At 53.0% G+C, this 11,760-nt stretch overlaps 1 protein-coding gene across 2 annotated transcripts in view; it reads left to right on the forward strand.

Annotated features, from left to right (window-relative positions):
* Positions 1-316: 316 nt before the first annotated feature.
* The window catches only part of Septin9 (septin 9), a 169,233-nt gene continuing 157,789 nt past the window's right edge, over positions 317-11,760 (forward strand). The window contains exon 1 of one of the 2 annotated variants that reach the window (XM_039086950.2): positions 317-440. In XM_039086950.2, coding sequence (XP_038942878.1) covers positions 422-440 — 19 coding nt within the window. In that variant the 5' untranslated portion in view covers positions 317-421. Of the gene's footprint in view, positions 441-2,687; positions 2,707-11,760 lie in introns of those variants that run through there. The other variant, XM_039086949.2, reaches the window with a different exon arrangement.

Genomic DNA, 11,760 nt, shown 5'->3' on the forward strand with positions numbered 1-11,760 from the left:
TTGAATGTCGAGTGGGACAGAAATAATGACCAGCCCTAAGGCTGAGGGATGCGGAGGCCCTGGCCCATCCGGGCAGCCAGCGCGGCCGGCGTGGCACCGGTGGATAGTCCTGGCACCCCGCGACTGTTCGGTTGGGAGCCCACGGGCCGCCCGGGTTGCCTCCTCCACCTCCAGCTCCCCCTGGCCCCGGGAAAGTTGCAGTGACTTACTTTCGGCTTCAGGAGGGTTGTGGCGGGTGGCACGGGACGCACCTGCGTGGGGGCACGGGGCGGGGCGAGGCGCGCACCTCGACGGGGCGGGGCGGGGCGGCCGTGCTCCCGCCTTCCTCCCGCCCTCCGGCGACCCGGATTAGCCACCTGGGAGCCCGCGCCCCGCGGCCTCGCCACCACACTTTCCTGGGAGCGGCGGCCACGGCGGCACCATGAAGAAGTCCTACTCAGGTGGGCGCCGCGCCCGGCGTGGGGAGGGTCGGCGTCGGGGACCTGCGCGAGTCACCTGAACGCTGGTGGCCTGAGTGGGAGAGGCCACCGGGGAACCAAGTGGGTTTGGTAGCCCAGACCTCGCAGGACATTGTACCCTCAGGGCAGTCTAGAGCCCCGGGCTGTACTGCTCCCTCCCACAGACTGGGATCGTGGGGACGCTCCATATCGGAGCAAAGCCGTCCCCTGTACTTGGCTTTCTCTATGTTCAGACCCGGGTCACAAGGGCCTGGAGGAGGCCCTAGCATTTCTTCTGACGTAGGGTTCCTTTCGCTGTCCCCCGCAGACCTGGCTCACTCTAGAGTATGAGGGGCTGCTCTGAAGGCGTCCATCTCGCCCTGTCGGTGGAATGTTTGACTTACAGGTGGTGTTTGACGTGCCTGGCTGCAGCCTGGGTGGGTGGGGCCGGGTGGAGGGGGCTTTGCCTTTATCTGAGCGCCTGGTGGACCAGGCCCCAGAAATCTTCGACTACTAACAACTGTTAGTTGTTTTCAGTGGGGCACTGGAAGGTCTTCAAATAGGATCACTCAGGAAGTCTGGACCAGTTATTTGGGTCTCAGGGTGCCACCAGTGCCCTAGCACGCCAACCTCACTCTGAAGGGTAGAGTGTAGTGTGTGTGTGTGAGGGGGAGTGTCGATCCGCAGAGCTCTCCAGGAGCTCCATACTGATCCTTCCTAAGTATCCCCCTCTGTTACTCTGGGCCTCCATTCCACAGATAGCCCAACTGAGGCTATGAGCACAGGCTAAGTCAACCCTGATCTCACTCATCCAAGCCGGATCTAATGTCCACTTCCCCTGACTTCTCAAACCCTCTCCTCAGGTTCCTCTCCTAATCTATTTGGACAGGAAGCATTCTGCCAAGAACCCGTGAATTCATTTAAGATAAGAACTCTGAATCAGGAGAATGAGTTAGAGTCAAAGAGGTCATTTGGGCCATTCCCCTGCCTTGAGGTCATGTTCTGTTTCCTCCTGTTTTCCATACTCAGGAACCAAAAAGGACTTTACTTCATCTCAAAGAGAGTCATTTAGCTTCCCCTTAAAAAAAAAAAAAAAAAAAAAAAAGCCTTCCGCATCAGTAGGTCAGTAGCTCTAAGTTGCTAACTTGGCTGCTGGGCCCCCAGCCACTGGTGCTTTTCAGGAGAACTTGTTGATGTGATGGTGGGGGAGGGGGGACTTCCAGGTGGTCCGTGTTCAGGTTTGGCACCGGGCCCTTCTCCCTCCCCAGAATGCTCCAGATGTTTGGAATGGTTGTGGGCATCGGGAATATTTCCCAGCCTCTCTGGCTGGCCTGGGGATGGACAGCCCTTGGCCGAGCTGTCTTGTCCTTGGTCCTTCACACTTCCTGACTGATGGGTCAGGACACTGAGATAGTCAGGTCCTCTCAGCTCACAGGTGCCCAGCTTCCTGCACAAACCCCAGACCCCACTGCCCCAAGTCTGGGTGGGAGGGTCTGAACCTGGAACCTACTGGAGATCGTAGGGGACCAGTGCTCACTCCACCAGCTCTCCTATATCTGCCCAACCTCCACCCGGTAAATTTTCGTAAAAGGATGACACTTCTATGATAGGTCCTATGGAGGTCCAGCTTACAGCCCCTGTAAAACCAAGCTCCCCGGTTCCTTGTGTTTACCTAAAGGGGCAGGGCCCTTGGAGGATGGGCCAGAGGGAGAGCCTGGACCATATCCAATTTGTTCCCTCCCTGGCAGTGTACCAAGGGGTGCTGGGTCTGCAGTTGTATGGGGTTTGGTGGTAAGGGTTCAGCTCCATTTCCTCTGGGTTTCCTGGGGCCAGCCCCGTTCGGAGAAGGGTCCTTTGCTGAAATTAGATTGTCCCTAAGTCTCCATCGCCACCAGGAACTCAGCAAAGTAGCCAAGAATGTAAAAAATCTCTACAGTATCTGAAAAATCCACGGGCAACCAGAGAGGTCTGCGCTTTTCCGGTAGACTGATGGGAATATGGCTTTAGACCTATTTAGGAACTCGAAATACACAGAATGGCTGCCACACTGTGATTGGAGACCTGCGGTGAGCACTCCTGGGCCTCTCGAGACAGGAGCTGAGAAGTCGGTCTGGAGTGACCCCGGGACAGTGGTTTATGGGCCGCTGTCACCAGGGATGCTTTATGAGGTGGACACCAATAGTGGGGACAGAGGACGCAGAAGCAATGACGGGACATGTTCTCAGCTTGCAGGAGCCTGCCTTGTCATTGAGGAGGAGGCATGATATGGGTGAGACACCAGCTCATTACCACCCCTGTCTCCTCTGAAGCAAGACAGTCTTCAAGTGCTCTGGGTACTCGGGGGTGGGGGGGTTGGGGCTTTGAGGGTGACCGAGATCGTGCCTGACTTCTGGGAATAAGGGATCTGGTGTAGTGGAAAATAAAATGGGGTCTTGCTAGTTAGGGAAGCTACAGGACACTAGGGGCATTTGGGGGACCCTCTGGCAGGCTTAATATAGCCCTAGTTCTTCCTCAACGCACCTCCTCTTTTGTTTCAGTGGAGAATTGCTAGAGCCGTGTAGCCCAGTGGTTAAGGACAGGAACTCTTTTTTTTTTTTTTTTTTCTTTCGGAGCTGAGGACTGAACCCAGGGCCTTGCTAGGCAAGCGCTCTACCACTGAGCTAAATCCCCAACCCCAAGGACAGGAGCTTTGAGCCACGAAGCTCTTGGGATTGAGCCCTAAGCTACTGTGGGGACTGGGGTTCTTCGCCCCGCAGATTTCATTGTTAATCACGCTGTGACCGTGCCTTTCTACAGGTAAAAGTTCAGAGGTACCTATTCTAACTCTCTAGCCACTATCCTAGGAGTTATTACCGTGGACCATAGGAGGGACCAGAGGTTGTGTGTCACCCATTGCAGGGCCCAGGGCTTCCCTTGACACCCCTGGACGCCCATGGTTTGGAGGTCCCTTTGTGTTGGAGCCAGCTGTAGGCTGTTCGTGTTGTTTTCTGGAGTCCTGAAGTCGGCCTCTCACAGCCGATGAGTCTCCTTGAATTCCTCTTCAGTGCCCTTGCCTTTCTTGGAAATCTTGGGGGTGGGGGGAGGTTGGGGGATGGGGACTTAGCTGTGAGCCACCAGAATTGAGCAAGCATATCTCTGTGTGCATTTTGGAATTATCTTGGGATTCCTGTGGCTTTCAGGAGATTCTCGAAGCGGGTGGCTAGTTTTACCAGCTCTACACCAGGGAGGGATTCAGTCCTAGGAGATCCACAGGATAAGAGTTTCAGCCCTACCCAGCACTCTAGGGGGCTTTTTGGAAGGGTGAGGGGTGTACCCTCCGAGGTCACTTCTGAGTAAGCCACCCACGCGTTGGTCAGTGTGGTTGACGGAAGACTTCTTTCTCCACTGGTCCCTCCACAGTTTAGTGTGTGCTCTGACCACCTCTCGACTCCTCATGGTCAAGCCTGTTTGCTCCGGTGTATCCAAGGGATGTGGGCTGGAGAGGAAGCAGCCTCCTCCAGGAGCAGCTAGTCTATGACTGTGCCCCATCCTTGCCCAGATCCTGAGGCCCCTAGTCCCAAGAGGGCTGACTGAGCACAAGTCAGGAGCCAGCCCTTCCCAGACCATTGGGGAGGTGGGAAGGCAAGTTCAGGCATGGGCAGCCATCCACCCTGCCTGCCCCTGCTTCCTTCTTGAGCTTTCCTCTGTGCAGCTTCTTCCCAGCATAGAGTTGAGTAAAACGTACCAGACAGAGTATGAGAGAGCCCGCCTTCTACCCGTGGGACCTGCTTACACCAAGATGGGTGCAGAGAGGACAGAGTTGTCATTCAGGAGCAGCTGGCTTAGTCAGGCAGTGGGCTGTCTGTGTGCCCGAAGGCCTCGCCTGGGTCTAAACAAGACCATGGAAGGTGCACTCCCCACCTGAACTCCCTGTGCCTTTCTCAGATTGCCCTGTCTGTTCCGGGCTGCCTGAGGCTCCACGAGTTCTGAACCTGGAGGCGGCCGGGTTTCCGCATGTTTATCCGTGGGCAGTGTTGCGTGGGCTCGGCAATTTGCTGAAGATGTTCTTGATAAGAAGGATCTAGCACAGACCAGCACAGAGCCAGGCCCCAGGGTCCCTGCTGAGTGGATCTCTTGGCCCCAGGGATCTCAAGGGCTCCAAAGAGAGAGACCCTAGGCTCAAAGGGTGCATGGGTAGAGAAAGGGGTGACTTGCCCCATCTTAGGCTTGTTTGTTGGGGCTGTTACCTTGGAAACACCCCAGCTCTTCACTGCTTTAGGGATTTATGGCGGGGGGGGGGGGGCGTCAGGACCAGAGCCTGGTGAAGCTGCCTGGGGTTTGCAAAGACACAGAGTACAGCCCTGCTGTGCTGAGGATTTCCTTGAGAGACCTCAGAGTTCTGACTTGGCCACGGGCCATGTGATTCCCAAAGTGCCAGTTAAGAGGAATCTAAGCCCTGGTTGCAAGCACTTGTAGTGTCAGGCATAGTGGTCCTGTAGCAGCCAGGGTTGTCTGTGGCAGCAGCAAAGTCAGTTGTGAGAAGTGGGCGGGTCTCTGGGATAGCTTTGCTCTGGATCCAGGAACTTTGGTCAGCCTTGCCATGCTAAGCTTTGAGCCCCCCCCCCACCAAGTTCCTGATCCGTCTTAATCTTCCGTGTGCCCTGAGCCATTTGTTCCAGAGGTGCCTGCTTAGTGCTGCTGAGCCTCAGGCTTCATTCTGACTGCTCCCCGGTGACTCTGGGCCACAGCACTGCAGGGCCCCGAGGGCGGAGGGACAGTTTGCTCCCAGCCCCGTTTCTTGGCCTTATCTCTCCAACCCTGCCCTGGGCCCAGGTCCACTTGCAGCCACAGTGAAGATGACACCAAGCTACTCCAACCAGAGTGGGGGGTGGTGGCCCCAGGAGCCTTGCTTGTCAGTGGCCTCTAGCAGATCTCCAACAACCAAGCTTTGTTTGGGGATTGATCTGACCTGGTTCGATGAAGCCTGACTGTTGGCTGCCCGGAGAACTCAGGACAGGAAACAGGAGCAAGGAAAGCCAATCCTGGCCTCGGGTCGCAGCATGGCCCTTGGACCCAGACCTTCTCCTGGCAGGATCCCAAGTCAATAGTCAAAGCCTGACCTTCAGTATCGCTTGGAATGCTGAAATAAGAGGTGGAGAAGGTCTCTGTGGAGCTGAGGCTCTGTGGAGCAACCCACCTGACCCTGGCTTGAGGATCCTGAGGAGAGGACCAGTTGGCATGCATGCCTTCCGTGCGGCAGATGTGGCTGCGGTCTCGGCCACAGTGGCCTCTTCCTCACTCCTCCCAGACCATGCTCACACTCTGACCTCCCACCCCCTCCCCCAGCGCTACCTCTGGAGCAAAGGGTGGGCCACGGCAGCATCAGAAGCCCTGGAGTGCTACACCCAAGTCCTTGCCAGGTCAGGCGTGTTGGGGCAGCAGCTGACTCAGGAGTAGTGGCAACCTGTGCTCAGGTTTGAGCTGAGTTCCAGGTGAGCATGGTTACCAGGAAGGGCTGGGCACCAGCGATCTGGCTGGCTGGCTGGCTGGCTGGCTGCCCGGGCCTTGAGCTGAGATCAATGGGACTTGCATCCTGGGGCCCTCCTTTCACAACCCTCTTTGTAGAGGATCAGATCCCAGCCGGAGGATAAGGCTACTGTAACCGGAGCAGCTTGGAAATGGGTTACATCCAGTGCTTGTCATCTTGCAGTGTGCTAGGGATTTGACCGCTGGGCATAGAGGGTTCTGGGGGTATCATTTGTAAAACTCACCGATAATTCTTTGTCTTTGGCTCTGTAGAGCAGAGCAGGTTGGTGGCTAGGGGAGGTTGTAGCTGAGGGCTCCTGGGTCGTACGGACACTGTAGGGTGCCAGACAAAAGGACAGCCAGATGTACCAGGGAGCCAGGAGGAATGGTGACTTCTCACACATTGGTGTCACGATGCCTCCCTGCTTACAAGGTGTGGTAAATAAAACCTCAGTTATGTTGGTGAGTCAACTCTAGGTGGTAGAGCTTCCTGGTGGACCTCGACACTGCCTTATTTGATTTGATTTTCTCTTGGAAATGCTTTCTGAGATAGACCATGCATCTACCATTTTTGTTCGCTTGTTTTGCTGGTTGTTGCCTGAGGTTGATTTTTGTGTTGCAGACTTTTTTCCTCAGTGGTGCAAACAGGAAATGGAGAGGGGAACGTGAAAACCCTACGTGTCGTAAAAGTCACTTTTATGTCCCTTGACCTGCACGTCTCCACAAGTGTGAAATATATCAGTTTATTACCTGAGCGGTGCCACATGCTTTCAGGGTTTCGTGTCCCTGTCACTCCGCCCCTTTCACCCGGACGTCACATACCAGGTGGGTCTCAAAGCCAGAGCCTCAGCGGCTCTTCCGAGCAGACGTCCTGTGTCTGGTGACCCCTCACCAGCTTTCCTAGAGGGTCTGGCTCATTGATCCCTCTCTATGGTGATGGTGACTCTTTGGCTGTTGTCATGTCTGTCTCCAAAGCCAGATAAGTATCCTCAGGATAGCATCTGTTCAAGAGGTGTGATGGCGGGAAAGTGTCTATCAACCTGCTGAGTGGTGGTCCCTGCGCTGGCCTGCTGTTGAGTCCAGCCGTCCACTCTCTTGAGTCCTCGAAGTGACTGCCACACAAGACTGGTGCAGTGTGATCGCTCTGTCCCTGTCACCTCCTGAGCCCAGGCGTGGACATGGATGGGGGTGCTGCAGGTGACAGGCTACCACACTTGGCAATCAGTTGTCTGCCCGTTGGTTACTTTACAGTGATTTCTTCTGGAACCTTCTTTCCTCTGGCCAATGGTAATGTCTTTTCCTGCCTCTGGCTTCAGTCTTCCTCCCATCATCCTGGTTATTCCTTCCAGAAACTCTCAACATGGCAGTCTTCTGCCTCCTCCCCGCTCTGGGGAATCCCTGTGTGGTAATCCCACAAGGTGAAGTGAAACTACGTGTTGGTTCCCTTCCTGTTGCCACGACAAAATACTCAACAAAAGCATGGGACGTGTGTCATCTTGGCTCACAGCGTGAAGGGCCAGTCCATGGGAGTGGGGGAGCCATGATGGCCGGAGCTGGAGGCAGAATCAGGAAACAGAGGGAGAGATGAGTGCTGGAGCTTAGCTTCTTGCTCCTTCTATACAGTAGAGAGCTGGCTGCCCACACTCAGGGTGGGTCTTCCCTCCTTGGTCTCTGAAAGTGCTGTCCTAGACACAGGCAGGGCAGAGGGATGCCTCCTCCTCGAGACCAGGTCCAATCAGGTTGGCAATGAAGATTAGCGATTACAGACTCACACTCCCTGTGGTGACTTGGGGTGCTAAGCCTGTGCGTCCCCATCTGGAACTAACAAAAACCCCAAGCGGCTGGACGCACCTGTGAGGGTTTTTTCTTAACTAAGTCATCTGAGCTGGAGAAACCCATTCTTAATCCAGGCTTTTTTGAAGTGGGAAGATCCACCTTTATTTAATCCGGGTCACACCCTCTGCGGGCAGCCTGTCTAACCGGCGTGGAAGGAGAAAGCTCTTTGCCTGCTTGCCCTCAATCTCGCTGGCAAGCCCATCCCTTCACGGGCATTAGAGCCCACTTCTTCAGGGTTCTGACATATCCTGAACACCAGCTAAGACATCCAGCTTCCCAGAATGAACAAGTACTGGGTTTTTGGAACTTCCGTTAATAGACAGTCATTGTTGGAAAGCTGGACCACAGCCTGTCAGCCATTATAATGAACCCCAAACACCCCCTCCTTTTTGTTTTTGTTTTCTTTTTGTTTGTTTGTTTGTTTGTTTGAGGCAGGGTTTCTCTGTGTAGCACTGGCTGTCCTGGAACTCACTCTGTAGGGCAGGCTGGCCTCGAACTCACAGATCTTTCTGCCTCTGCTTCCAAGTGCTGGGATTAAAGTTGTGTGACCACTACACTTAACTCTTACTTTTTTATTTTTCCTTTCATTTTTTTTTTGTAAATTCCCTTTTAGTATATATAGAGTCATTCTATAAGTCCCGTTCCTCTAGAGAACCCTGACCAATACAGGTGGTTCTTTTTTTTTTAATTTGTTTATATTATTTTATTGTTTTTATTATGTATGTTATGTGTGTCTCTCTGTGGGTTAATTCATATGAGTGCTGGTACCAACAGAGAGGCCAGAGGTGCCAAATCTCCCCAGCTAGAGTTAAGGGTGGTTGTGAGCTGTCTGGGTGCTGGGAATGGTGCTTCATCCTCTACAAGAGCAGCCAGCCCTCTTAGCCACCGAGCCATCGCTTGAATCCTTGATTTGTTTTTTGAGACAGGTTCTCTCACTGGCTTGGGGCTTGCTAGCTAGGGTGGCCGGTGAGCTCCGAGATCCTCCTGTTTCTGTCTGTCTGATTCTAGGATTTTTTTCATCCTTTCTTTCTTTCTTTTTCTTTTTCTTTTTCTTTTTTTAGAATACTTTTGTCTTTACACACACCAGAAGAAGGCATTAGATGAGCCATGTGTGGTGCTGGGAATTGAACTCAGGACCTCTGGAAGAGCAGTCAGTGCTCCTAACCACTGAGCCATCTCTCCAGCCCCTTTCTTTTTTCTTTTAGACTTACTATTTTATTTGAGTTGTGCGAAGGGTTTGTCTGTATTGCATGAGTGCCGGGTGCCCTCAGAGGTCAGAAGGGAGCACTGGGTTCCTTGGAACTGGAGTTAGAGATGGTTGTGAGCCACCACATGGGTGCTGGGAACAGAACTCTGATGGCTCCGAGGTTAAGAAGAACACTGGTTGCCATCTCTCCAGCCCTCTTAACTCTTAAAAAGTAGGACTTGTGAGGGCAAGGATTCAGTTCAGTGCCCGAGCCCCTGCCCCCTCTGGCATGAACAAAGCCCCCAATTCCCTCCTCAGCACACAGTACTGAGTTTACTGTTTGCTGTTCTGTTTCCTTGTTTTGCCTTGAAACTGAGTCCCACCCTGCATTACTGGCTAGTTGGAAATTCTGTGGTGACCCCCTGCCTCTGTCAGCTGAGTGCAGGGCTTGCCCACAATTTAAAGTGTACATTTGAGATAGCTATTAAGTATCAGAAATAACACAAAATCTAGAAAAGTATCAATTAACCTGTTACATCTACACAGTAACATTTTTTGTGACTTTCTTTTGGCTCCCCTTCTTCACCAAGACCAGTGTTTTATTTTCTGGGTTTTTTTTCCCCTCTGTGTTTTATTTTCTGTGGAGAAAATAGAAAATTAATCTTTCTGAGTGGTCAGTATCTTTCCTTCTCCTCCTCTTTCTCTCTTCCCCCCTCCCCCTTCTTATCTTTTGAGTCCGGGTTGAACACAGATTCACTTTGTAGTCCAGACTGGACTGGAATTTAAGGTTTTCAAACTTTTGTACCAAGAGCAGGATTTAAGGCGTGCATCGGGATGCTAGACTGAAATTCTATTTAGTTTGGTGGCTGGGATTCTATGAAAGAAGAGAGGGGGATGGGAGAGGGAGAGGTCATGTGTGTGCGTGCTTCTTGTGGGTGTGCGTGCACTTCTGACTGGAGGTCAGAGGTCAACCCTGAGTATTGTTTCTCAGTTACCTTCTACCTTGTTTTTCTGGAACAGAGCCTCCCTCTCCTCTCTTAGACTCGACACTGCTCTCCTCTCCCCTCCCCTCCTCTCCCCTCCCCTCCTCTCCCCTCCCCTCCTCTCCCCTCCCCTCCTCTCCCCTCCCCTCCTCTCCCCTCCCCTCCTCTCCCCTCCCCTCCCCCCTCTCCCCCTCTCCCCCTCTCCCTCTTTTCCCCTCTCTTTTTCTCTAATTTTTTTTGTTTTGTTTGTTTGTTTGTATTTTTTCCAGACAGGGTTTCTCTTGGTATCTTTTGGCTGTCCTGTAACTTACTCTGTAGACCAGGCTGGCCTTGAATTCAGAGACCCACCTGCCTCTGCCTCCTGAATACTAGTATGCCCACCACCACCACCATACTTACCCCAGCTAAAACAGAGTCTTATTCATTTGCTGGGAGTTCACCTATTAATGTAGACTGGCTGGCCAGTGAGCCTCATGGGTTCTCCTGTCTCTGCCTTCCCAGTGTTGGATTACAATTGCACATCCTTTTTATGTTTGCATAAATTACACTTTTTATGTGGGTGCTGGGGATCCGAACCCATGTCCTCATGCTGTGCAGCAAGCACCTTACCCACTGAGCCATGCACCCAGCCCCCAGAGTGGAGTTTTATGGAGGGAGAATTCATAATGGGTGCAGTTTTTATGCTCTGTCCTGGCAGTGTGATTCCAGTCGAGAGCCAACAGCACGTGAGACATTTATAATGATCAGATAGGTCCCCGCCTGCCCTTCTGATTAGAGCTACATCTCTGAGTCAGGCTGCAGGAGAACAGAACCCTCCTTGTACAGGTTTTCCCCTGGCAATCCAGACGGTTTCTCCGAGACTGGCTCCTGGCTCTGTACATTTCAAATCCTGCCCCTCCCTACTGTCCACAGTTTTCTGGCACAGAGAGCTGCAGAATATGCCGGTGTCTGGTGTGTATGATTTAGGATCATGCACAGGAGGAGGAACTGGACCTGGAAATGGAGAGAGAATTCCTGGACTCTGTTTCTACCTAGGGAGGCTGGGCAGAACTACCCATGGAAACAGCCAGCGATGTCATAAATGCAGCTAAGTGGTGCCAAGTGGAGCAGCTTTCTGGTTGAGTGGCTCCTGCAGGAGACCACTGCTTCCATTCCAAGCTCAGTGGGAGGAAATCCTGCCACCAGATTTCAAGGCCCGAGCCATGGGGGACTTGAACAAAAGGAGCTTCTCCAGTAGGAGCTAGAACCACCAAAGGGTCAGAACTTGTTGCTGGAAACACATTTCAAGACAGGGAAGGAGAGAAACTCCTTGGCTGTCCTCCGTACCAACACCTCTCACTGACTGAACCTAGCTTAGAACCACCAGACCTGCGGGTTTGTCCCCGTAGCCAGTAAGAGGTCAGCTTGGTCACACCAAGGAAGGCCAGGAGAGTCAATGAAGGGTAGCGCTAGAAGACCAGCACAGGATGTATGAAGGAAAGCCTTGTCTGATGCCCCTCACACTCGGCTGTACCCCAACATTATTGCCCTAGTGTTTGATCAGCAGGATGGCCTGCTTCTGGCATCAGCCGCCTCACCGCACCTCAGCCACCGCTTCCTTTCTCTCCCACCTTAGCTCTGTGTGGGAAAGTAAGGTTGTAAGCTTGGTCTCCCATCTGTATGGACTGAATTCTCCTCTTATGTCTTAGTCACTGATGCACTGCTCTGAGGAGACACCACGGTCTAGGCAACTCTTATAAAAGAAAGCATGTAGCCGGGGGACTTGGTTACAGTTTCAGAGGGTTAGTCCATTACCATCACAGTGGGGAACATG

Source organism: Rattus norvegicus, chromosome 10 (genome assembly GCF_036323735.1).
Source record: "Rattus norvegicus strain BN/NHsdMcwi chromosome 10, GRCr8, whole genome shotgun sequence".
Lineage (NCBI taxonomy): Eukaryota > Metazoa > Chordata > Mammalia > Rodentia > Muridae > Rattus > Rattus norvegicus.